Raw genomic sequence first — 27,510 nt, 5'->3', positions numbered from 1 at the left:
TGACTTCTAGATTAACACCCAGAAGGGCTAGAGACTCTGTTCCTTGGTCTCGGGCTGGAGGGTTAGAAAAAAGACTGGTGGTGGCTCGTTACCCTGAGGTTGTATGGATTCACTCCCGAGCAATTGTGTTTGTTTTGCCTGACTCTTCAGAAATGTTGACATCCCACACCAGCTATTTGGTACTACTTCATTTCTCCACCACCTTTTGCGGAGCAAAAAGACCAATTGACAAATTATGGAGAACACAGGTTGGGTCTGGAGTCCCCACTCTGCGTCCCATGTAACAGTCACACCCAAGTTGCAGGTTCTCCTTAAACTCCACATCTGTGGTGCCCAAGTCAGATCGCAAGTGTGGCATGCATGGGGAAGGAGCTTAAGCCTCCCCACATGCCATTTTCCTGTCCAGCAATGGTCCCAGGAGTGCACTATTTGGTCTGCTGGGGAAACTTGTGGGTTTCCCCAACAGACCCATGGACCATTTCGTGTCAGGAAACTGGAGTGGGGGAAAGGATGAAGCCAAGAACGGACATCAACTGTCCGCATGTCTTTGCATTAAAAAGTTTAATTTTATGACCTATGGGACTACTACACTTCCCCACCCCTCCAGATCATGGATGTAACTTCCTGGAGTGGGCTGATGGTCAGTCAACTCCTTACTCTGTTCGGAGGGTGAATATTTTGTGAGTCAGTGTTGGAGGTAATGCATTCCATTAGAGTCTCTGTGGGATGAGGATGGATTAAACATGTTGTAAGAGATATGGTGTCAGCAGCACTCTTCAACAGACTAGTCTTCAGAGATTCAAGCTTATCTATAATCCAATATTTCTCCTGGGATGGTAAGTCTCTAAAAGAGACTTTCAGATCCTCCTCCAATGTTAAGTTGTCCTTATCTGGATCCACTGCTTCCAACCATTTGATCAGGTCCTCTTGCACATGTTCACTTGAGCTTCCTTCCATTCTCCCCATCATGGTCCTACTATGGTTGAACCAATGGGACTACACTGGAGAAAAAGGGACTGCAGCCAGGGCAACTTTAAGAAACCCATGCAAGAGGCTAAGGAAATCACTAATGAATGTTTGGAAACCATTATATGCCAAAACATACTCCTGTCACTTCTCTGTTCCTTAAATATTTTGTCACACTGTTGTAAACAAACCTGAGGCTGTGTTACTTTGGGGGACCTTGCGCCCCCCCCCCCCAAGTCTTTTGCATTCTACATTGACCGATGGACTCAAACATTTTACAAGAGTTTGTAATCCACTTGCTGAGATAACAACTTTATGCCCTCCTCTGTAACTAAGGGGACAAACAAGACCACACAAAACGCCGATTGTGTGCGTCAGCTAAACTGCACCTTAACGAAAATGCTTGGGGGAAGGGCAGAAAACACCCACAACAGAATATGCTCAGACTTTTCGGGTATACCTGGAGGAAATGGAATGCTACCGATATTTCATTTCTTACTGTGGTTTAGTATATCCACCACCACATCACTTGCGTAAGAGCTGTTTCTTTTTATTTGCTAATCTTATGCTAAAAAAGATAACACAAAACTGTTGACTCTGCAAGTTACTTTGTTATGTAAGAAAGAAATCAAAAGGCCGTTGGAACAGAAGATAAGGAAACTCACCGGAGTGTGGCTTGAATTGTGCTACGTGCTATATAAACTTTTTCATAACAGTTCACCCGACATTTCAAAGAAGTGTACAAGTGCTAATCCAACAGGTAGTGTGAGCTGCTATTTGCCTGATCTTTACAACTTTCCATTTCTACAGCCAGGATCAGCAGACTATATTATCTGGTTACCAAAGTTGGGGGAGGGGGAAGAGTGCACACCAAGTTTATTAGACCATTGCACTGCCAGTCTGAAACACACTCAAGTATTCCGGTAGCACCAGCCAACATTATACAAGATGCCAATTAATCAGGAGTCTCAAGCTATAAACAGTGCTATAAACACTATTGTGGCATAGTGGTTACAGTGTCCGATTAGGATGTGGGAGATTCAAATCCCCACTTAGCCAGGAAAGCTGGCTAGGTGACAACGGCCAATCTCATCCTAAATATTTACTTCATTTATACACATGAACACATGAAGCGGCCTTATACTGAACCAGAGCTTTGGTCCATCAAAGTCAGTACTGTCTACTCAGACCGGCAGCGGCTCTCCAGGGTCTCAGGCAGGGGTCTTTCCCATCAACTACTTGCCTAGTCCCTTTTTTAACTGGAGATGCCGGGGATTGAGCCTGGGACCTTCTGCATGCCAAGCAGATGCTCTACCCCTGAGCCGCAGTCCCTCCCCTGCTCCTCTTTCCAATGGGGACCCCAAAGCAGCTTATATCATTCATTCATCCATTCATTCATAGGGTAGCCAGCTCCAAGTTGGGAAATACCTGGAGATTTTTGGGGCGGAGCCTGAGGAGAGTGGGTTTGGGGAGGGGAGGGACTTCAATGCCATAGACTCGAATTGCCAAAGGGGCCATTTTCTCCTCTATCGGCTGGAGATCAGTTGTAACAGCAGGAGTTCTCTAGCTAGTACCTGGAGGTTGGAAACCCTATTCATTCGTGTGTGTGTGTGTGTGTGAACGCATATGCCTGCATACACACTGAACACTGAATTTCTGAGAATGTTTGTTTTCAGTTAAAACAAAACAAAAAGCAACTACGTATACAGCTGGCTGGATAAAATTCCCAGCAGTTAGAAGAATCCTTCCACAACTGCTTAGCTCCTTGCTCTTCCCTATGACAAACAGCATCAAAATAAGTTATGCTAAAGTTTTGCACATGATGAAAAAATAAAGGTACATTATGCAAATATACTCAATTTATACAGGGTGCAGAATTCAGATTTGCTTGGTGCGGAACTGAGATGTCCTGCACACATGATCTCTCTTTTTGTTTTAAGGACAAAGGATATTCAGTCTTAGCTACAAGCGTATTTCAGGTCTTGTAGATGTCAGCAGAACCAAAACAGATTAAGGATGAATAAGAGAGAGCCATGGAGCATCTCGGAAAAAGGACAGGACAAAAAATATAATACAAAGTGACATAAGAACACCTCCCATACACACCCCAAGCATGTAGGTTAGCTACTTCAGAATTCTTCCAAGGACTTTTTTTGATAATGCACAAAATGTGACTAGCTGCATGTCACTATGAATCATGCCTCATGAAGATGAAGAAGATGAAGAAGAGCTGGTTTTTATATGCCAACTTTATCTACCACTTAAGGAAGACTCGAACTGGTTTACAATCACCTTCCTTTCCTCTCCCCACAACAGACACCCTGTGAGGTAGGTGGGGCTGAGAGAGCTCTAACAGAGCTGTAACTTGCCCAAGGTCACCCAGCTGGCTTCATGTGTAGAAGTGGGGATTCAAACTCAGTTCGCCAGATTAGCGTCCACCACTCCAAACCACTGCTGTTAACCACCACACTGTGCTGGCTCTCTCTGGGGCAGGGAGACCACCACCAAGGCATAACAAAACTGTGGGACTTGGTTGTGGGTCCCTCCCTCAGTATGAGTGTATTATTCACATCAGCACAGTCACAGGCATCCGAAACACAGGAGGGGTGTATTTAGAGCTAAACTGGGCTTAATGCTGGGGGTGGGGTGGGGTTATGTACTATCCTTAACCTTCACTGCTAACTGATCTTGCCCGGCACTGACTCTGGCTACACTGTAAAGAAGGATTTAGATAATAATCATTCAACAATAGACATTTTAAAAAAATCTTAGTTTGGGTTATTCAAATCTCTTGGGTATCAAAAATCAATTTTGATTTAGTGCAGAGAAGTAGTAGTATTGATTATCAAAGGTCAAGAGTCAGAACTAGAAGGTCATGCTCTCCATGGCCCCAAAGATTCACTCCGGACTAAATAAATTGTTAAGCCAAACATCATACTTTTTTTTACTGTCCCTTGATATCAACAGGTTTTTACTCTAGCAAGATGTCATGCCTTACCAGCAGTTTTGTTGGAGGGCAGATTTAAACAAATTATTCGATGGGTATGTCTTCATGGAAGTAATCTTGTAGAGTCAGTTTCACAGGTAATATCTCGCAGTCTTTATTCTGGACCATGATTTAATTGGCTGGTGCCCTGGATTTCTCTACAGTTTCATGGAGATTCACTGAATTTGCGATTTCATTTTTTGGGGATGGTACAAGTGTATATCATCAGGGGGAAATTCTTATCAATTGCAGTGAGAATACAATTAAAAAGGGCCAAGTCTATGTAAGAGGGTATTTTCCTTATGTTCTAAGACCTATGATGTTTGATGGTTAGATGGTCGTTAGACTGGAAACGAAATGAACTGATCTGAGCTTTAGCAGCATAAGGAAGCAAGGAACAAGACTCCACCCAAATTATATTTGTATTTCCTGTGTTCTTTGATGTTGAAAGAGGAAGAGAGAGACATCATTATAGAGCATCCTTGCCTCAGCTATGTCAGCATCAGAATCCTGCTTGCATGTTTGTGTATTACACAACTCTTTGTGTAATTCTCACAAGGTTTCCTACCTATAAGCAGATGGACGGAGCAGAAGTTCTTCTCCAGCTTTCCCAGAAGTACAGTCAGAAAAGAGTCACTAGAAAGAGAAGCCAGATTCTTTGAGCTCTGATCATATACCACCACTTCTTGCTTGCTGTCAATTTCAACCTGGGATAAATAATCAGGAAGGAAATTGTCAGTGTAAATCAAGGGGGGGAAACCCTCACACATTTCTCAAGGCAGAATGCTTTCTTATCCCCCAAAATTCCCTCATGTAGAAGAAGAGTTGGTTTTTATATGCCAACTTTCTCTACCACTTAAGGAAGAGTCTAACTGGCTTACAATCGCCTTCCCTTCCCCACAACGGACACCCTATGAGGTAGGTGGGGCTGAGAGAGCTCTAAGAGAGCTGTGACTAACCCAAGGTCACCCAGCTGGCTTCATGTGTAGGAATGGGGAAACAGACCCAATTCACCAGATTAGTGTCTGCCACTCATGTGGAGGAGTGGGGAATCAAACCTGGTTCTTCAGATCAGAGTCCACCACTCCAAACCACCGCTCTTAACCACAACACCACGCTGGCTGTAGTCATCTTCGTTTTGATTCTCTTCCAACTTTTTACTAAGATTCTATTATGAACACATGAACACATGAAGCTGCCTTCTACTGAATCAGACCCTTGGTCCATTGAAGTCAGTATTGTCTACTCAGACCAGCAGCGGCTCTCCAGGGTCTCAGGCAGAGATCTTTCACATCACCTACTGGCCTAGTCCCTTTAACTGGAGATGCCGGGGATTAAACCTGGGACCTTCCGCATGCCAAGCAGACACTAACCAATACACCACATTTCTTCTCACTATACAATGTCACAATATGATCCCAGCCCATGGATGATACTCTTGGGTCACTTAGCCATGATTCAAATACTGGAAGGGGTCTGCTGAAATATCGCCTCTCTTCCTCTGCCACCTCAAATTTCTGTCATTGGCTTTAACCTTGGTGGTTAAGGTTTATGTCAGCACTGACCTTAGCTAGAAGTAGCGATAACCACAGTTTGCAGTTAACTGGAGTTAACCCACGTCCAGCCGTGTGGCTTTCATCCTGTCACTTCACTCAGCCAAGTTTGAAGACTCCCACCGGCCTAAGGAGACTTCCCTTGGAGAACAGCTCCTTCAGCCAGAGGAAGATTTCCAGCTTGGCCGAGAAAAGGGGCAGCATGAAAGCCGGTGTTTTTGGAATCCTGACTTTCACCTAGTACTCTTATTATTCCAGTGAAAACATCAAACTCCCCTCTCTACCCACAATGAATCCCACGCTTCAGTTATACTGCCCCATACTACTTCAGTTAGACAACCCATCAGTTATACAACCCATACTATCTGCCAAAAGGAGAGTTGACTCTCAGAAGCTCATTCCCCCAAAATTGGGTTGGTGTCTAAGGTGCTGCTGGACTCAAATCTAGCTGACTCAAATCATAGCCTAGCAATGGACAAGCCCACCGGGAGGAAGAAGAAGAGTTGGTTTTTATATGCCGACTGTCTCTACCACTTAAGAAAGAATCAAACCGGTTTACAACCACCTTCCTTTCCCCTATCCCACAACAGACACCCTGTGAGGTAGGTGGGACTGAGAGAGTGCGACTAGCCCAAGGTCACCCAGCTGGCTTCATGTGTAGGAGTGGGGAAACAAATCTAGTTCATCAGGTTAGCCTCTGCCGCCCGCGTGGAGGAGTGGGGAATCAAATCCAGTTCTCCAGATCAGAGTCCACCACTCCAAACCACCGCTCTTAACCACTACACCAAGCTGGCATTGGAGGGCACCTTCTGGACCTAAAGCACTTATTCATTTTGGTAATTTCCATCCCACCTTTACAACTCCGGAGAGGCTATGCTCTGGCTATCGCTAGAGATTTCACAGTCATTTCCAATTCTGTGCCTTCCGCGCAACTGCTCTTTTGAAAGAGAGGCAAATCTCATTGGCACGACCCGCCGCCCCTGTACCTTGTGCTTGGCAGAGTGCTGAATGAGCTCGGTGATCAACACTTTGTCCTGCTGGAGCCTCCGCTTCATGAGTTTGGAGCAGTTGATGTTGATGGCATACAAGATGTGCGAGGTGTTGTACTCCACAAAGGGGCGGCTGTCAATCAGCAGCAGCTTCTCCGTGCCGCTTTCCAGCAGCGCCACCAGTCTCTCCGCAGCCATGAGCCGAGCACCGCTCATCTCATCAGCCATCCCGGCGGAGATGACCGACGGAGGAGTCCCTTCCCGTGCCACCGCCTTCCTCTCCAATTTGCAGCGGAGGCAATCAAGGAGGTGATGTAATGGCTATCCACTCAAAGGCTTAGCCATTCCATTGTGCTCGGAGGGTATGAGGTCATGCTGGTGGTGACTGGCAGGAGAAAAATTAGACCCATTTTTTGTTGTTGTTGCGGAGAGGGCCCTGCGAAGATGAATGCCTCCTCCGGCTCTCGGTGGATGTGCCGGTCAGACAAGGCCTGTGCCACAAAGCAGCCCCTCACAGCTGATTCATCTTTGGCTATAGAGTAACCATTTCACAACTCAAACAAAAGATGCTTTTCGGCTGGTCCTGCCATTACATCATTCTTCACCTTTGTTCTCTCGTCATCTGCTTTAGAGCGGACTTGGAGCCTACTGGGATGGGGAAAGAGGTGGCAGGAGACAGACAAAAAAAAAAAAAAAAGACAGATGATGAACGTTTGCAATCCTTCCATTCCCTCCTTAATTCCCCATTGTCACAATAAAGCTGTTGTGGGCTTTGAAACCATGTTTTTCTTCTCCGAAACAAATGTATAAATGATAAATTCACTCTCTCAGTCCGTCTGTTCCTCCACCCTATGGAGATGTTTGGAAGAGACTCAAATCCCAGAGCATCTTACAAACGGCAGGTGGGAAAGGGTACCATTTGGAAGGGAAGATGAGCTTCATCCTTTGCCTGGCTGCTGCTTTTCCCCTCCATTCCCTATCCCAAGCAAGTTTTCTTCCAGCCATGGCAAACATACGTCTGGTGACCCGCATGCACACACAAGCTGAAGACAGCAGGGGAGCAGAACGCAGGCAGGGAAAAGTTAAGCAGGCGCGCACACACCACAGCTTCAACTTTCCGTTGCATTTTTTCTCTTCCTAGGCCTTTTATGAATGGCTGTTTCCCTCGCGGTCACCCCTCTGAATACTTCAGGTCTTTGTGTTGATCATGCATGCCGTTTCCGACCATCAGAGATCGCCTCGCTCTCCCCCCTGCATTTCCCCGCGTTTTGCCCGTGTTTTCAAATTTGAGATAAAACAGGTCCCTGAAAACGCGGATGAAACGCAGGGAAAGGAATCACTGCAACTTAGTAACTCCTGTCTTCTAGAAACGGTGCAGCAAATTCTCACATTTTAACTCCCTTGAACAGAATGAGCTTCAAAATTCAAAGATTCTTTGGGGCCTGATTATGCTTCTCTCTCTCTCCCTCCCCCCTGCCCCGCCCTGAAATTGCTTTATTGGCTTCAACAAGCAGATCGGTCCCATTAATAAGGATGCCAGACTGTCTGCTTAGGTGTGGATAAAGGACCGGTGTTTTATGCTTGGCCATAAAAAAAAAGAAAAAGGAAAAAGAAATGTAAGGAACTTTTAAAAACAGATACTTAAAAGTTTCTAACTAGGTAAAAAATTAAAATAAACTGAGCCAGAAATGGACCATTCTTTCACACACACACCCAAAAATATGAAGTTGTAATAGTGTGAAAATGTATCCTCAGTCCTTTCCTTTTTAGCTTATTCAACCAATATTTGTCCCTCTTCACTTCTGCCCAATGTGATATAGGTAGGGTTCGAGAGTCCAGGTCCAGCTTAGAGATCAGTTCACCTGGAGAAAATGGCCACGCTTTGGCAATTGAACTCTATGGCATTGAAGTCCCTCCCTTCCCCAAACCCTGCCCTCCTCAGGCTCCCCCCCAAAAACCTGCCACCGGAGGAGAAGAGACCCGGCAACCCTAGGTTTTTCCATAGCTCCCCTCACCATGCACAGAACACACAATCACACAGAAAACCAGGAGATCCTGCCCATACCTGAATGTGAGATTTCCACCGACCCTACAACATAAAGCCAAGCTTAACATAAGTACTATATTTGAATGTGGGATCTTCCCAGTTGAAGAAATATCTTCTTCACACAGTGAACAGCAGGGGAAAGGAAGAACACATGCGTACCTGAGAACAGCTCCTGAACTTAGGGTGTTCAGAGGAGGGGAGAATTACTACCGCCTTAAAGGTAAAGGTCCCCTGTGCAAGCACCGGGTCATTCCTGACCCATGGGGTGACGTCACATCCCGACGTTTTCTAGGCAGACTTTGTTTACGGGGTGGCTTGCTAGTGCCTTCCCCAGTCATCTTCCCTTTACCCCAAGCAAGCTGGGTACTCGTTTTACTCGGAAGGATGGAAGGCTGAGTCAACCTTGAGCCAGCTACCTGAAACCAACTTCCATCGGGATCGAACTCAGGTCGTGAGCAGAGCTTGGACTGCAGTACTGCAGCTTACCACTCTGCGCCACGGGGCATCTGCCAAGGAGTTCCTCAGTGGCAAAGCAGGCATAGAAAGAGGCCCTTCAGAATAGGAGGACTGAAGGAAAAACCCGGTGAATGAAAATGAACACCTAACCTTCATCCAATTCCACACATCAGTCTTATGCAGCTGACCCGTCATGTCAATCTAGAATTTGTCGGATGGTCCAACAGTACTATTCCCACATGACATTACTGGGCAATTAAAATGCAAATTCAGCCTGCATGCCATTATGCAGCTTGTCTTTCTGGAAGTGCATGGAGGACAGATGTGCAGCATTTAAAAAAAGGGAAGGTGAGTGTAGGAAACCACTCTCTCAGGAGAAACTGGCACCAGAGACACCACAGTGGTGGTGGTGGAGAAGGAGGAGGAGGAGAGGGAGAAGAAGAAGAGTTGGTTTTTATATGCCAACTTTCTCTGCCACTTAAGGAAGAATCAAACGGGCTTACAATTACCTTCCTTTCCCCTCCCCACAACAGACACCTGTGAGGTAGGTGGGGCCGAGAGAGCTCTAAGAGAGCTGTGACTAGCCCAAGGTCACCCAGCTGGCTTCACGTGGAAGAGTGAGGAAACAAATCCACTTCACCAAATTAGCCACCGCCGCTCATGTGGAGGAGTGGGGAATCAAACCAGATCAGACTTCACCGCTCCAAACCACCACTCTTAACCACTCTTAACCAAGAGGATTACAGCCCAATGGTTAAGAAGACTGCCTCTGGATGGTTAACTGTGGCCGGATCATAGCTAAACCATGATAACTGGAAAAGCTCCTTTCGCTTTCTGCCACATACCCCGCCCTTCCAATTTCTTTGAGACTGTCCCGTTAAAGTTTTTACGATAAGATACTGACAAAAGTAAAAGAAAGATTTGAAAGTAAAATCAAAGTTTAACAGTGGCCATGAGAAATATAAATACATTAAAGTGTGGAGTAGTGGTTAAGAGCAGCAGAGAACTGGGTTTGATTCCCCGCTCCTCCACATGAAGCCTTTTGGGTGAGCTCGGGCCAGTCACAGTTCTCTCCGAACTCTCTCAGCCCCACCTACCTCACAAGGTGTCTGTTGCGAGGAGGGGAAGGGAAGGTGATTGTAAGCCAGTTTGAGACTCCTTAAAGGTAGAGAAAATTGGGGTATAAAAAGCAACTCCGTTTCCTGATTACCCACAACACTCTTAACAGGCATCGCCCAGAGGAAAAGCTCCTCCCCCTCCGCCACCATACTCTGGGTCTTGAGGCATGGACACAATCACTCCCACGTCTCCAGCATGCCAAAGGGATGCCTCCAGATGTTACTGGGCTTCTGACAGCTGGTGCTGACAGCTGACATCATCCTTGGGTACCTCCATCCCCTTAACCTGTCTTGAGCTGTTGGCAACCAGCTCTGCCAGCTGTGTAGGACAGCTCTGAGGCACAGGCAGAAGGAGGGGTACTACCACGCACGGGGGCTGCTCAGAGTGGGAGAGCCAGTGCAGTGTAGTGGTTAAGAGCAGTGGTTTGGAGCGGTGGAGTCTGATCTGGTGAACCGGGTTTGATTCCTCACTCCTCCACCTGAGTGGCAGAGGCTAATCTGGTGAAGTGGATTTGTTTCCCCGTTCCTACACACATGAAGCCAGCTGGGTGACCTTGGGAAAGTCACATTCTCTCTGCCCCACCTACCTCACCGGGTGTCTGTTGTGGGGAGGGGAAGGGAAGGTGATTGTAAGCCGGTTTGACTCTCCCTTAAATGGTAGAGAAAGTCGGCATATAAAAACCAACTCTTCTTCTTCTTCAATAGGGTGCAATTTGGTCTGGTGGGAGTGAGGCAGAGTAATAATTATCTATTTGGAAAAATTCTATGCCTCCTCTCCAGAGAACCTTGCCTGAGGCAGCTTATAATACAAAACATCATAAAAAGCTTGACTATCCAGCACATCTGTTTAACCAGCAACCCCCATTCCCCATTGCGGATAACAAGGCATTTACTGCATTTTACATTTTCAAATATCTAATACAGGAGCCCTATGGCACAGAGTGGTAAGCTGCAGTACTGCAGTCCAAGCTCTGCTCACGACCTGAGTTTGATCCTGACAGAAGTCGGTTTCAGGTAGCCGGCTCAAGGTTGACTCAGCCTTCCATCCTTCCGAGGTCGGTCAAATGAGTACCCAGCTTGCTGGGGGTAAAGGGAAGATGACTGGGGAAGGCACTGGCAAACCACCCCGCAAACAAAGTCGGCCTTGGAAACGTCAGGATGTGATGTCACCCTATGGGTCAGGAATGACTCGGTGCTTGCACAGGGGACTACCTTTACCTTTAAAATACTATTTTGATCTCCTAAGCTATGATTTTCAAACTTCTTTCCTCATTGAGCAGACCAGTAATGGTGGAGCAGCTTTCCCAAGAGAGACTGCCCACCGTCACTGATCTCTTGCGATGCACAGGGAGCCTTGATAGGGGTAGGCAACCACAGCACACCAGACCACTTTGCTCAGCGCACACAGCTGGTTCTCTTCCCAAGAAATTGAGGAGAGCCTCTGAGGTGTTAGTAGGGTTGCCAACCTCCAGGTACCAGCTGGAAATCTCCCACTATTACAACTGATCTCCAGCTGATAGAGATCAGTTCACCTGGGGAAAATGGCTGCTTTGGCAATTGGACTCTGTGGCATTGAAGTCCCTCCCCTCCCCAAACCTCCAGCCGATGGCGAAGAGGGACCTGGCAACCCTAGGAATGCTGCAGTACGCTGCTGACTCACGGCATCATTCCCTATGTAGTAGCCTACATCTCCAGAGGGTTTGTGACCCCACCACACACATGGAGAAAGAAACGCTTCCAGGTTAAGTTCTCCTTACTTATTCAATTACTGGTGAAGTGAATAAAGGCAAGTTTATCCTCCTCTATGCCAACACCCAAATAAACGGTCCTTTTTATTATTTTTTTAAAAAGGGTTCCTGTTTTCAGGCGGCAGCAGTAGATAGGACACTATTTTTAGACGTTCAAAGGTTCACCGGCTGCATACGGTCTCTACCCAACAAGGAAATCCAGGCTTCGTTCGTTTTAGACAGCAAGGGCACCAGCGTGCCTGCTCACTTTTAAACAAGAAGGATATTGCTAAACACAACCCAAACGACGTACGTTCGTTTTAAACAAACCCCTCTACCTACATTCAAGTCTAATATAGAAGAAATTCAAGGTCAAAAGACCCATCACCAGCAGTAAGCGCACACTTACTCCCATCCTGACTCACAAGGAGTTCCTAAGAGGGAAATTCCTGGAGGAAGAATGTTTGATGCACCAGTGCTGGCTGGCAAACCAGCCCTGGAAACTGGCCTGGAAAATCCCATGGAAATCCTTCAGGGATTCCCCAGACCTGTGGGGAATACTGTTCAAAGACTTAAGTGATCAATGCAATTTCACAACCTGTGTTTACTTCAATCTCTTGTATGGGTTTTCACCCCATTCTAGACAGGCACATCCCTCTCCAACCTTTTTTTAAAATTCTATTAGTTTTACTTTAAAGTTTATGTTTTTTACAAGTCACCACAACTTGTGAGCTACAGAGGCAATAGGGATGCCAGCGTCCAGGTGAGACCTGAGGAGCCCCCAGAATTACAACTGATCTCCAGGGTACAGAGATCAGTTATCCCTGGGGAAAATTGATGCTTTGGAGGGTAGACTCTATGGCAGTGTGCCCCACTGCGGTCCTTGTCCTTCTCAGGCTCCATCCCCAAATCGCCAGGAGTTTCCCAACCTGGAGCTGGCAACCCTACTCCCCCATCCCCTGCCAGTGGCCAGAAGGTACTGGCAACACCATGATGCAACCACAGACCACCAGCCACATATTTTATTCTGCTAAGGCTCAATACACACTAGGGTTGCCAGGTCCCGCTTTGCTACCGGCGGGAGGTTTTTGTGGCGGAGCCTGAGGAGGGCGGGGTTTGGGGAGGGACTTCAATGCCATAGAGTCCAATTGCCAAACCGGCCATTTTCTCTAGGTGAACTGATCTCTATCGACTGGGGATCAGTTGTAATAGCGGGAGATCTCCAGCTACTCCCTGGAGGTTGGCAACCCTAATACACACACCATTTTGAACTCCCAGACAGGCAGCAAAAAGCACAAGGTTTGGTGGGCCATATTTAATTCAGTGGGTTACAAGTTTATTTTATGACATTTTAAACCCGTCTTTCGTCAAGGAGCTCATGGTAGCCTGCATGTTTTCCCCTCAAATCTCTGAAGGAGGGGGAGGAGGTGCACCTAGACTCAGGTGAACATGCTGTAAAATGTATTTATTTACTTGCTTTATGTATACCTTGCCTTTCTCCCCATTAGGGACCCAAGAGGCTTATAATATCATTCCCCCGCCTCCATTTTATCTAACTACTCTGTGTGGCAGGTTAGGCTAAGAGCGTGTGATCAGCCCAAGGTCACCCAGCAAGCTCCATGGCTTATGGGGATTCAAACCTAGGTCCTCCTTGTTCCTAGTCAGACACTTTAAGTACTGCACCCCACTGGCTCTCATGCATGCACGTGGATACAAAATGCCAACACAATGCGCCCTTTCTGCACATGTGCACCCTCCCTATCTACCAAAAGAGCTACAAGTTGGTTATGTCTGAGGCAGAGAACTTGTAAGAGAGAAAGGAGTGGTTCAGAAAGGAATCTTTGTGGTAAATACCTGAGTTTTATACCACTCTCTGTTTCCACCTGGGAAGCATACGAGGATTCAGAATTAGAAAACTTACAAAGCGCAATGAGATTTTGAGGTCCCCGGAAAAGGAGGAGGAGGAAGAAGAGGAAGGGTTGGTTTTTATATGCCAACTTTCTCACCTGCTTAAGGGACACTCAAGCCGGCTTCCAATCACCTTCCCTTCTCCTCCCCACAACAGACACCCTGAGAGGTAGGTGGGGGCTGAGAGAGCTGTGAGTAGCCCAAGGTCTCCCAGCTGGCTTCATGTGTAGGAGTGGGGAAACAAATCCAGTTCACCAGACTAGCCTCCACCGCTCATGTGGAGGAGTGGGGAATCAAACCCGGTTCTCCGGATCGGAGACCACCGCTTTGAACCACTACACCACGTCGGCTCTCCACTCTGGCACTGAGCAAAAAAACAAAGAAACAGATTTTCCCTGTTACATCCTCTGTCTCCTGTTTCTGTGCATGCACCATATAGATCTATATCTATCTATATATGACAATGTTAAGCAATCTGGTGTTACTTGAAAACAAGATCTCCCTTGACCATGGACGTTGAACCTGCTTGCCTGTAAGTTAATGAAAATCCCATGTTCAAATAAAAATGCTCCAATTCAACTATTCATTTCCATGTGGGAAGCCCAGTAGGAAGGCAAGCCTAAGGCCTTCCCCCAACCACACCATGAAGAGAGGTGTGGAGTAGTGAGGAGTACACTCTCAACAGCTCCTCTGAGCTACGAAGACATTGGGCGTTAGAAAATTGGCACAAAATGTATTATAGATGGTATATGACGCCGAACACGATTTGTCAGATGGCTCACACAAAAGAGAAAAAAGGGGCATGTTGGAAATGCCGGGAAACAGATGGTTCTTTCTTCCACGTTCTGTCCGAAGTTGCAACAGTATTGGAAGAAAATCCATGATGGATTACAAACAATGCTTAAGCAAAAAATAAATCTGGGCCCAAAACACTTTTTTTAGTAAGTATAATACCATCTGACCTACCTGTCAGTTTCAAAGACTTGTTTAAATATGCCACAACAGCAGCGAGAGTTGTTTTGGCAAGAAGGTGGAAACAATCGACTGTACCCAAATTGACGATTGGAAAGATAAGATGTTAGAATACGCAAATCTGGCCAAAATGACCTTCACGATGAACCCAACAGATGACTCTGTGGACTACTTTCACGAGAAGTGGCAGCCATTCTATACTAATATATCTATCGCATAGATTATGGGTTTTTTTTTACTTTTTAGTAATAATTTTCTAGCAACTCTAATACAAGAAAGTAGATAATGTAACTAGTTATATGAAACGTACTCGGAATGCATACTGATATATATTAATGACCCCCAAAAATGTTTGTCTATTGCAGACGGATTGTTTTATTCCTTCCTTTCCCCCCCTTCCTGTATCCTATATATACAATAAAAAGCTTTATTAAAAAAAAAAAAAAAGACGTTGGACGCAACAGTTGTTCAGACTACAAACAACTGACTGAAATGGTACCCCACATCATCCCACAGTCACTCACCATTGCCAGCAACACCCACCACAATCCCACACTCAATTTATTTTTATTTACTTCATTCATACCCGGCTTTTCTCCCCAATGAGAATTCAAAGCACCTTACATTGTTCTCCTCTCCTCCATTTTATCCTCACAACAACCCTGTGAAGTAGGCCCATGGCTACCCGGCAAGCTTCCATGGCAAAGTCGGGATTCAGAGTCAAGATGCATTTATATAGTAGAAGATAATTCCCAGTGGGTAGCCGTGTTAGTCTGTCTGCAGTAGTAGACAAGGGCAAGAGTCCAGTAGCACCTTAAAGACTAACAAAAATATTTTCTGGTCGGGTATGAGCTTTCTGAAGAAGTGAGCTGTGGCTCACGAAAGCTCATACCCTACCAGAAAATATTTTTGTTAGTCTTTAAGGTGCTACTGGACTCTTGCCCTTTTCTACTTATATAGTAGAAGGTGTAGAGTGATATATAATCGCTCTAAAAAATAACTGGTAAATGTCTTGTCATAGCTATGTAAAATGTGTATATGTTCTGTGTTTTGTTTTATGTGGTTTGGAAAATAAAAAATTTACTCAAGCACCATTCACTTTGAAGGTGGGTGACACCACTTGGAGTGTGGGGTACAACTGTACCAGAGGAGGAGACAAGAAGGCAGTTTGGATCTGCTTCCATTCTCCCATGGTTTTGCAGACACCTGCCATAAAAGTGAGCGATTGTAGGGAGCAGCCCCAGAATCAGGGATTCTGATGTGAAGGCAGAGAGGAGGAAAAAGCCCCCTCCCCACATTAATCAGTTCTCTTGTCCTTATTTTTAACAATCCAAAGGTGAAGCGTCTTAATAAACCAGGTACTCAAGCCCAGATTCAGACTCGATGCCTCTTCTCTTTACAACGCATATTGGCATTCAGCCAACTGTACACTGATTTAGCCTGGCAGTACCAATTGTCCTGCCAACACCAAAAGCAGCTGTATGCATTGCTTTAATAGAATTCATTTACTATCAGCTAGAAAACCCAGGTCTCCACAAGACAAGAACAAAATCTTATAAATTAGGGTACTTCAAATAATGTCACTGGTGCGTGTGTGTACGTGGGCACTACTAAACGACCCAACATTGGGTAATTTGAGGAAACAACAGTAAGCCCATCTGAATGGCAAAAAGGTACACATAGTACAGAATGATTAAATCAGAGAACAAGAGATAATGAACCAGCTCAGGAAATTCTCAAGGGTCGAGGAACACACACAAGGGATGTGGTGATTGCAGAGGGGAAGAATTATTTGGAGAGGGAAAAGCAGTAGGCAGGTAAAGTGCACACATATAATAATAATGTGCCTCTGGTCCAAAGTTCTCCCTCCTCATGCTGCTTTTCCCTCAGCCTTTTGTTACATGCAAGAGCCACCACTGTGTCCAATCAACAGTATGGCTGGAAATAAAAATTAAAAAAATCACATATCTTCCCTGCATTCAAAGCAAGAAATGCAGAGGGAAATAAACCGGCATAACACAAACGCCCTTCAAATTGGGCATTATATAGCCCAACGCTTCTTAAACTGTTGGCAACAGTATGCATATTAGTATGCAAATTTGCTTTCGTCTTTAATACATGGTAAAATTATATGTATACCAAAGAATCGTCTAAAAATAAATTTCTTTATGATTTATTATCAGTAAATGTTTGATTTGTATACCTAGTTTATATGTCTATATACCCGGGGGCACGTAAAAATTTCTCGGGGGGAAAAGGGGCCGTGAGCGGAAAAAGTTTAAGAAGCCTTGATATAGCCCACATTCAGCAAAGTAGATTTCGGTGGAAGAGTTAAGCTTAATTCCCTCCCTCTGAAATTATTTGTGTTTAAAGTGTTAAACGTTTGACTGGACTGCATCCTGGATTTTCAGAGGCATCTTCAAAGCAACATTTGGAAGCAAAAACCCCCAACAAAACCAGCTTAGCTTTATTGCCAGCTGATACAACATTGTTCATTCAATGCTCTGACGTTGCTCTCATGTTTAAACATGCCACGTTTAACGGCATTCAGCCTTCCTTGAGAAAGGCAGCCTTCTCTTATGTGCTCATATCCTCAGTACTGTGGCATCAGGTACGACACCACACCAGCTTCAAAGGAGTTACCGCTGGCGTCCCATCAAAACACACCGCACAAGAACTTGGCTTATAGTTGCTTTACTGACTCTGGGGTTAGGGTAAGGTTGCCAGCTCCGGGTTGGGAAATACCTGGAGATTTTTGAGGCGGAGCCTAAGGAGGGCGAGGCTTGGGGAGGGGAGGGACTTCAATGCCATAGAGTCCACCTTCCAAAGTGGCCATTATCTCCAGGTGAACTGATCTCTATCGGCTGGAGACCAGTTGTAATAGCGGGGGATCTCCAGCCACCACCTGGGGGTTGACAACCATACTAGTAGGGCTTTTAAAATTAATGGCCTCACCATAGCCCCTTTGAAGGTCACAAAGATAGCAACGTCCCTTAATAGGCTTCGCCATGGAAGCTTGCTGGGTGACATTGGGTCAGTCACAGACTGTCGGCCTAACTACCTCACAGGGTTATTGTGAGAATAAAAGGGAGGATTGCTGAATGATTTAGGCTGCTTTGGCTTTCTCATTAGAAATAAAGGCAGGATAGGAACGAAGTAAATAAATAAATGGATTACCTCTTCCACTCAACAGGCCAGTTCTAATAATACAGAAAGGACAAGAGTCAAGTTTGGAAATGCAGGTTCAGCTTTCCAGCATCCCATCAAAACACAACACACAAGAATTTGGCTTATAATTCCTTTACTGGCTCTGGGGTTTGAGTAGGGTTGCCAGCTCCGGGTTGGGAAATACCTGGAGATTTTTGGGGCCGAGCCTGAGGAAGGCGGGGGTTGGGGAGGGATTTCAATGTCATAGAGTCCAATCGCCAAAGTAGCCATTTTCTCCGGGTGAACTGATCTCTATCGGCTGGAGAATACTTGTAATAGCAGATCTCCAGATAGTACCTGGAGGTTGGCAACCCTAAGTGTTGAGGGGCTGTGGCTATATTCGGAGAATGGAGAGAAATCAAGACTGCATAGCTTGTCCATGGTATGTAGGAAGCAGGTGCTTGGAGTTATGTTCAGGAACTGAACAGTTAGCATCCAGAGAGGTCCTCCCCACTATTATGAAGCTTCTGTCTTTCCTTCGGGCCAGATTTAAACATTACCTCATCTGCAGGCGGTGGGAAAGGACTTACTCACACGGGTGCTGCACAGGAGGAAAGTATAGGTTTACACAGGTACTGCAAGAACCGGTTCCTGCAGGGTGGGGCAGCAAAGGAGAGTTTGCCAGGCTCTAGGGTTGCCAGCTCTGGACGGGGAAATTCCTGGAGATATGGGGGCTGGAGCCTAGGGAGGGTAGGGTTTGGGGAGCTGAGAGACCTTAGCGGGGTATAATGCCATGGAATCTACTTTCCAAAGCAGCCATTTTCTCCAGGGGGAACTGAGCTCTTTTGCCTGGAGACCAGTTGCGATTCCAGGAGATCTCCAGCCACCAGCTGGAGGCTGGCAACCCTACATGGCCCCCTTCCTGGTTCAAAGAGTCCCATCTGATCTATTCTGGTGCCAGAATTCCAAAGCTGCCTGTGTAATGCCTGAAATCATTATTTGCTATGGGGAATGTATTAGAAATGTATTCTTTGATTTGAAATATATTCTTTGTAATCAATAAAGTAAAATCTGCACTTATGAATATGCCAGACTCAGCATATAAGAGTTGGCATTTATTATAAAGTCACACCAAGCACCTATCGATATTAGCAGGCCTCAATCCTAAAGAGGCCACGTTTCACCCTCTAGTTAGAAGTTCAGTAGAGAAGCTATAGAAGATCTTAGTATGCTCTCATAAGCTGCACCCCCCTCCCTCATCGGGCCAGCTAGGAAAACTCCCTTAGTTAGCCTTGGATATGCCAGGGTCCAAGAGAAGAACTTCAGTAGCTTAGGATCAAACAGAGAAGCACCTGACACTGGTGGGTCTCCTCTGCTCATTAGAGAGCATTAGATCACCACTTTCTCTGCAACGCCTTCAAAGCTGTTATAGGCTATTCTAATTTAGAGGTCCCAAGTATTGGGCAGTTGGGTCTTACGTGTGTATGACGCCTCTGTAACCACCCATTATCGAAGTCTATATTCATGCTTGCAACCCTTTGATGTGGGTGTGAATTGCCCTGCGCTTCAGGCAATTTTCACCAGGCTTTTTGTGTATTGGCCAATAAACAAACTGCTTTGAATCTTCAACTTCCTACTGTTTTATTGTGATTGAATATTGATACGATAAGACAGGCTTATCACCTGCTGGCTTAAAAAAGACTGGGGACCCCTGCAGTAGATAAACTGCTTCTGGGGGCACACAAAAGCCCCAGCTGAAAATGAAAGTAAGAATAGGTGGCAAGAACAGCTCTAAAGAGGCAGTAGAGCAAATTCCTTTGCCTTAAAGGACATGACCAGTTGCTGTTTTTTAAAAGACATCTTCTATTTAGGGTTGCCAGGTCCCTCTCCGCAACTGGAAGGAGGTTTTTGGGGTGGAGCCTGAGGAGGGCGGAGTTTGGGGAGGGACTTCAATGCCATAGAGTCCAATTGCCAAAGTGGCCATTCTCTCCAGGTGAACTATTCTCTATTGGCTGGAGATCAGTTGTAACAGCAGGAGATCTCCAGCTAGTACCTGAAGACTGGCAACCCTACATAGCGGCTATTTTCTTCAGGTGAACTGATCTCTCTCTCCTGGAGATCAGTTGTAATAGCAGGAAATCTCCAGCCACCACCTGGAAGCTGGCAACCCTAGTTGAGGAGGTAGGGCCCCCTCGACCTGGGGCAGCTTCCCCGGACGCCCTGTGGCTAAGACTGCCCCTGCCTGGGGCCTCCGTCTTGTCCTTCCAGCAATATACCTTACACAAGGAAAAACAACGTCAAATCAATGGTAATAACAGTCTGGGAGGAAGAGTTACGCAGAGATCTCAATGACTGTGATAAAGCTCCAGACTTCCAAACATTTCCCAGAATTTCCAAGCGTCTTTCAAGGAGGAAGTTGGTGTGTGAACACGACTGCAGGCGGAATCTTCCCCAAACAAGCTTGCCAGGAATTTCCCTTTTTGCATATAATGACAAGCTGCCGGGTGGGGGAAGTTGGAACACAATTGCAAAACACACAAGTTCCTTTCAGGAGTTTTAATTACTCATCTGTATGGCAATAAAGCGAAGGTGGTGACTGAAAAACAAGCTTGGGAGCAGAGGGCGAAGGAAAGGAATGATTACATCAGCGCAATGACATCACCGCCCGCCGCGAGGTCGAGTCGCAGCCGCTTCATTGGACAGAATGATTAAAACAGGAGGAAAGATCAAAAGCGGCAGACATGTATGGGTTCGAATCCGACAAGCCCAGAATCCAATGCCAAAACAAGCATCCATTCTTAGGGCGAAAAAGCATGGTCGCTATAGCGTCCTTTATTCCCTGCTTCAGCCAGGATTCAGCCAGGATCGAACGCATGCATTTCGCCAAACGCGCATTGCATCCTGGCTGAATCCTGGCTGAAACAGGGAATAAAGGAGGCTAAAGCGACCCTGCGCTTTCACCCATAGTTTCCCAGCAGAGAAACATAACTCAGATATTTAACACACTGGACTGGAACAGGTCTAAAGTAGCTGCGTCTCTTGCAAAAGGCTTTCTTCTACCGTACACTGCTGTACTGTATATCTACTTTCAGAATTCATCAGTCTTAAAGTATGTGGGGGGGGGGGGGAGGTCACTACGAAGGCCACATACGAGAATAGCACAGCCGCACGTCCCGTGTCCATTTTGTGCATAGTTAAAACTTTCTCTCGGGAGAGGGACGGAGAGACAAGTCTTTGCACTTGGTGTGATTTTTTTCAGAGATGTCAAATAAATTACTTCTTTGTGGAAACTATTCACAGCCTATTAAGTGAACAGCAGCATACGTCCTGGGACTGAAACAGAGAAGAAAGAGAATGCAGGCTACCTCCCCAATATATTAAAAGGGAGCATCCACCTGGCATCCTGTTCATTCTGAGTACAACTCACAGTATTGGCGAGGAAATCTGGAGAAGAGCAAAAGAGGGAAACTGTAGGGTGGCTTATTTTGAGCAAGAGGTGTACACGTTTCTAATTTTCACACTCCAAAATTTCAGGGCTCCAGCTTATTGGAACGACTATAATAATCCCCTCAGGACATCAGTAAGGCTTAATCGTGTCTTAGAGATGTATGCCATACAAGCTCGAAGGCTTGTAGGGTTGTTTCAGCAATTGCTTCCTTATGAAACACATACAGCGCATTTCTAAGAAGAGTTACTCCAGTCTAAGACCCTTCATTTCAGTGGGCTTAAACTGGACTAACTCTTCTTAGGAATGCACTGATACTCTAACAATTTATATCTGATGAAGCAGGGCTCACTGTGAAGGCTAATGCCACAATAAACCCGCTGGACTTTAAAACGCCACATGTCCGTTGTTTTTCTGACACTCTTCCAGAACTAGAATTGACTCGCTGTTGGTTATGAACCACTTGGAAAAACCCCTTACACGGCCAAAAGAGCAGCATTTTTATTTATTTTTAAAGGGTAAACCGTTTCAGTATCACTTACAAAAGGCTGCCTACCATATACTGCTCTTTTACAGCTGATGTTACTAAGAATACTGGGTGCCAAGCCCAGACGGAAAAAAAAAGTTTTGGAAACTTCCTCATTTGATTCCCCACAAAAGAGTCAGTAGACATTTCCTTGTATCTGAATCTGACACAGCTACATTTCATTGAATAATCCCACCAAACTGGTCCGAGAAGACGGAGGATTAGTTCTCAGCAAGGCTTGAAGACAGAGCCTGGTCAGGTTGCTCAGGCTGAGGAGTAATTTTCACACAGAACCAGTTTCTTAATCAAACACAAGAACGGAGGAGTTTCAAGACGGTTATTCTGAAATGGATGCTCCAATTCTGCTGCCAGCCACTGAGCTAGGTTTGCCAACCTCCGGGTTGGGAAATACCTGGAGATTTTCAGGGTGGAGCCTGAGGAGGGCGGGGCTTGGGGAGGGACTTCAATGCCATAGAGTCCAGTTGCCAAAGCGGCCATTTTCTCCAGGTGATCGGATCTCTATTGGCTGGAGATCAGCTGTAATATAAGGAGATCTCCAGGTACTACCTGGAGGTTGTCAATCCTACTCTTAGCTCTGCCACAAACTAAGCACGTGCAACACCTGAATTCTGGGAGGGAAAGTATAAGAACTGTCTGGGGGCAGGGGGCAGATACAGGTTGAGCATCCCTTATCCGGCCTGCTTGTGACCAGAAGTGGTCCGCATTTTGGATCTTTCCGTATTTTGGCATGTGTGTGTGTTAAGTGCCGTCAAGTCGTTTCCGACTCATGGCGACCCTATGAATGAAAGTCCTCCAAAATGTCCTATCTTTGACAGCCTTGCTCAGATCTTGCAAATTGAAGGCTGTGGCTTCCTTTATTGAGTCAATCCATCTCTTGTTGGGTCTTCCTCTTTTCCTGCTGCCCTCAACTTTTCCTAGCATGACTGTCTTTTCCAGTGACTCTTGTCGTCTCATGACGTGACCAAACTTTTTTTTGGCATATTTGCATATACATAATGAGTTATCTTGGGGATGGGACCCAAGTCTAAACATGAAATTAATGTATGTTTTATATAGACTTTATACACATAGCCTGAATATAATTTTAAACAATATTTTAAATAATTTTGTGTATATTGAAACATCAGGAAGCAAATTGGCGTGCTGCTGAGGGCCCGTGAGTAATGCCCCCTAAAAAAGCCTGGTTTTCAGGTCAGTCTGGATATCAGTTGTCCAGATAAGGGATACTCAGCCTGTACCACTGTGTTTGAAGTGAGGAAAGGCAAAATGAAACCAAATTTCTCTCAGTGGGGATATGAGGACCCATTATACACAAGAGCCAGCATGGCATAGAGGGTGGAGTGTTGGACTAGAATCTGGGAGATCCAGGTTTGCATTCCCACTAGTAGTAGTAGGAGGAGGAGGAGAAGAGGAAGAGAAAGAGGGAGGAGGAGGAGGAGGAAGAAGAGTTGGTTTTTATATGTTGACTTTCTCTACCACTTAAGGAAGAATCAAACCAGCTTACAGTCACCTTCCCTTCCCCTCCCTGCAACACACACCCTATCAGGTAGGTGGGGCTAAGAGAGTGACTAGCCCAAGGTTACCCATCTGGCTATGTGCGTAGTAGTGGGGAAACAAATCCAGTTCACCAGATTAGCCTCCGCCGCTTGTGTGGAGGAGTGGGGAATCAAATCCAGTTCTCCAGACCAGAGTCCACCTCTCTAAACCACTGCTCTTAACCACTACACCACGCATGGAACCTTCCTGGGTGACCTGGGGCCAGTCACAGTCTCTCAGCTAAACGTCCCTTACAGCGTTGCTATTGAACTAAGGTAGAGGAGAGAAAACAGTATGATAAGCTGCTTCGGGTCTCCATGAGGGAGAAAGTCAGGATAAAAATAAATCAATGCCATGTCATCACTGCATAATGCAGTCAGCGAACCGGCCACAAAGAAGCAATCGGCCTCTCCACATAGATTTGGTTCAAACACCCTGCCAAATGATGTTTAAAGAAGCCTAACTAGGGCTCCAGCTACACACCACAAAGTTATTAAAAATCATGGTACTTACTAGTAAAGGTAAAGGTCCCCTGTGCAAGCACCGGGTCATTCCTGACCCATGGGGTGACGTCACATCCCGACGTTTACTAGGCAGACTTTGTTTACGGGGTGGTTTGCCAGTGCCTTCCCCAGTCATCTACACTTTGCCCCCAGCAAGCTGGGTACTCATTTGACCGACCTCGGAAGGATGGAAGGCTGAGTCAACCTTGAGCCGGCTACCTGAAACCGACTTCCGTCGGGATCGAACTCAGGTCGTGAGCAGAGCGTTTGACTGCAGTACCGCAGCTTACCACTCTGCGCCACGGTGCTCCTTACTAGTAGCTGACATAATTCAAAGTATTAAAAATGAAGCGTTATCTGGATAATTTTGTATGAGGGGGCATAATATTATAGAATGTAGTACTTTTGCTCACAGGGATGCACAGGAAGAGCTTGTTTTAGACAGGTTTTAGATAAGGTGCCACACATATGATTATGAAGTGTATACTACAATGTTGTGTGTGTTGTTGTTATGTTTGTAACAATAAAAATTATTTGAAAAAATAATAATGGTACTTACATGACTACACGTAAGTTTCACATGGGGCAGTTTGCAGAAGCAAAAACAGCATGGGGAGGTACAGCCGCTTCTCCCTGTATGCTGTGGTCGCAAACAGAAAAAAGCCAGCGTATAGCTCGGAGGTACAAAACTCCTTGTGATATAAAATCTCTTGTGTTGTTCCCCAACAACCACAAGGATTTTGTAATGTGTCGATGGGACCTCACTGGGATTTGGCTTGATGTCTGAACTGACAAACAGTGGTTTTGCAATCACTAGGGATGTCAGCCTCCGGGTAGGACCTGGAGATCACCCGGAATTACAGCCCATATCCAGACTACAGAGGTCAGTTCCCCTGATGAAAATGGATGCTTTGGAGGGTGAAATCTGTGGCACTCTACCCCACTGCAGTCCCTGTCCTCCCCAGGCTCCATCCTCAAATCTCCAGGAGTTTCCCAACCTGAATCTGGCAACCCTATCCTGCCCCACCCCCCACCGGTGGCCAGAGGGGACTTGGCAACCCTAGCAATCACCCAGTAAAGCAAAAGAAAAGAGGACGATAGCTTGCTGCCACTTGCCCTTTTGAATGATCGAAGTCGCCAGAAGGGTAGTGCATGCATGAACAACAGAGGGTGAAATGCTTCATTCAGGGAGCAAGCGATCCCTGGGGCACTTAAAGAAACCAGGGGGCATCCTTAATGCCTCTGGTTGTAATCACTCCAGTCCAATATTCCCTGTCTCAGCAAGATGACACAGCTTGTACATGAATACATGTAGCTGCCTTACACTGAATCAGACCCTTGGTCCATCAAAGTCAGTACTGTCTACTCAGACAGGCAGCGGCTCTCCAGAGTCTCAGGCAGAGGTCACACCACCTACTTGCCTAGTCCCCTTCAACTGGAGATGCCAAGGATTGAACCTGGGACCTTCTGCATGCTAAGCAGATGCTCTACCACTGAGCCACTGCCCCTTCCCATGGCCCCTCACTGTAGCTGCCTCTTCAGGCTTCCTTGGACAACGCCAGTTACCTGGACTCGTTTTTACCTGGCTTGTGACCTGGCTTTGGCAATGAAACAGACTAGGATGCCAATGTAGAGAACAGTGCTTGCTGATGCCCATATAGATCGATTTATGGCATCCAGTGCCATATCAGTACTGAATAGGGTTGCCAACCTCCAGGTCCTAGCTGGAGATCTCCTGGGATTACAACTGATCCCCAGCTGATAGAGATCAGTTCCCCTGGAAAAAATGGCTGCTTTGGAAGGTGGCTTCTATGGCATTATACCCCACTGAAGTCCCTCCCAGCCCTCCTCTAGCTCTGCCCCAAAAATCTCCAAGTATTTCTTAGCCCACAGCAGGCAACCCTAGTAATAAACAAAGGTAGCTCAATATAAAAGAGCATTTGGACAAGACAGAGCAGTGGTGACTCAAAGAGCCATATGTGTCGCATGTGGAAGAAGGAGAAAGATAAAGGTATCTTTCTGTTTACATGGTTTACAGTCTGCCTTTCTCACTGAGGCTCAAGGAAGTTTATAGGACAAAGACAACCAATGGACAATGAAATTGGACTGGGTTTACAAAATCAGAGAACAATGTGAACGACCAGCCATCTAAGGCAAGGTATACTACAAACGATACATGTGGATTACAAAGTACAAAACAGTGCAGTAAAAGAAGGTTGATACCTGCAATAATCACTGCCCTGGATTACAACCCTGTTCCATTATAAAGTGCCCTCCTGGGTTGTTTCATTCTACCACGACAGTTCTAATCTCTTGCTTAAAATGCCCTTTGGAACATTACTGTTTTGTACATCCTGCGGCGTGAAAGACATATGGGAGCCTTCCTGGCCTCCTCAACTCAGTAGATAGATGATCATTTTCACAGAACTATGGGCCAACTCCATCAATAACACCTTTAAGGTATTATCAACAAAACTCCGGAAATATTGTCAATAAAAAGTATGACTGTGTACTGCATATCGACTATGTGGATGTGTGCTTCTGACAAAGCTGTAAGGATCCAATTATATGAAATCTTAGCATAGATTTGGGCTTCCAGTTGTGTGTTACGGGATCAAGCAGCACTTTAAAAATGTCTTCTATTAGCCTAAGTAAAAGCAAACACAACAACCTCATTTTCCGCTAGAAGTGAATAAAGAGTAATTGATAATCATGCAGACTCCCAGACACCATTCTGCAATGTGTCATAGAAAGTTGTCAGACAAAGAAAAGACCGAAGGAGAACCCAGGATTTCTTATGCTCAAGCAATTAGGTTAAAGCAGCTCACAGAGTTTTCACTTAACGTGTGAAGAGGAAGGAGTTTCTTTCACACTCCTTTGTTAACCTTCTTTAACTCGGCTTAAGTTTGTTCCATAGCATAACTCACTGTACACAATGCAGCCCACCCTCACAACGAGTCATAATTTTATTTTTATACAGTCCTTCAGAAAATCTTACTTAAAACATTGATACGTCAGTATCCAACGCTCAACAAATGTGCCTTATTGGCAAACCCAGGAGTCAAAATCTGCAGTAACATTATCTTCATACAGTAATACAGAAATGTAATATAGAAAATAATAAATCCAGTGATTTAGTCCCTATTGAACCAATGGACTGTGAACATCAAGTGTGTGTGTGTATGTGTGTGTGTGTGTGTGTGTGTGTGTGTGTGTGTGTGTGTGTAAAGTGCCTTCAAGTCGCAGCCGACTTATGGCGACCCTTTTTGGGGTTTACATGGCAAGGTGGTTTGCCAGTGCCTTCCTCTGCACAGCAGCCCTGGTATTCCTTGGCGATCTCCCATCCAAATACTAACCAGGGCTAACCATGAACATCAATTAGTGGAGTTATAATCTCCAAGAGGAGAGACCTAGGAAGATTTATGGAGAAGACAAAGGTGACAGGAGGGATAGTTCTTGGTGCCAAATCACTCTCCGTAACTTGCTGGGGGGGGGGGGAGTCCTCACTTGGGTAATACTAATTACAATTTTCTTTCCCTCTTCCCCCTCCCCTTCCTTCTTAAATCCCACCTCAGTTATTAAAAGTCTACAAGAGCATTTCACAGACACA

The 27,510-nt window shown here is 45.7% G+C and overlaps 1 protein-coding gene across 1 annotated transcript in view; it reads right to left on the bottom strand.

The window, feature by feature from the left end:
- DUSP16 (dual specificity phosphatase 16) overlaps positions 1 to 27,510 on the bottom strand; it is a 56,261-nt gene that overhangs the window by 19,049 nt on the left and 9,702 nt on the right. Inside the window, exons 2-3 of the mRNA XM_056862468.1 lie at positions 6,492 to 7,142; positions 4,521 to 4,659 (exon numbers count right to left, since the gene is read on the bottom strand). Coding sequence (XP_056718446.1) covers positions 4,521 to 4,659; positions 6,492 to 6,722 — 370 coding nt within the window. The 5' untranslated portion in view covers positions 6,723 to 7,142. The remainder of the gene's footprint in view (positions 1 to 4,520; positions 4,660 to 6,491; positions 7,143 to 27,510) is intronic.

The sequence above is a fragment of the Euleptes europaea genome, chromosome 17 (assembly GCF_029931775.1).
Source record: "Euleptes europaea isolate rEulEur1 chromosome 17, rEulEur1.hap1, whole genome shotgun sequence".
Lineage (NCBI taxonomy): Eukaryota > Metazoa > Chordata > Lepidosauria > Squamata > Sphaerodactylidae > Euleptes > Euleptes europaea.
This window is presented reverse-complemented; position numbering and strand designations above follow the sequence as displayed.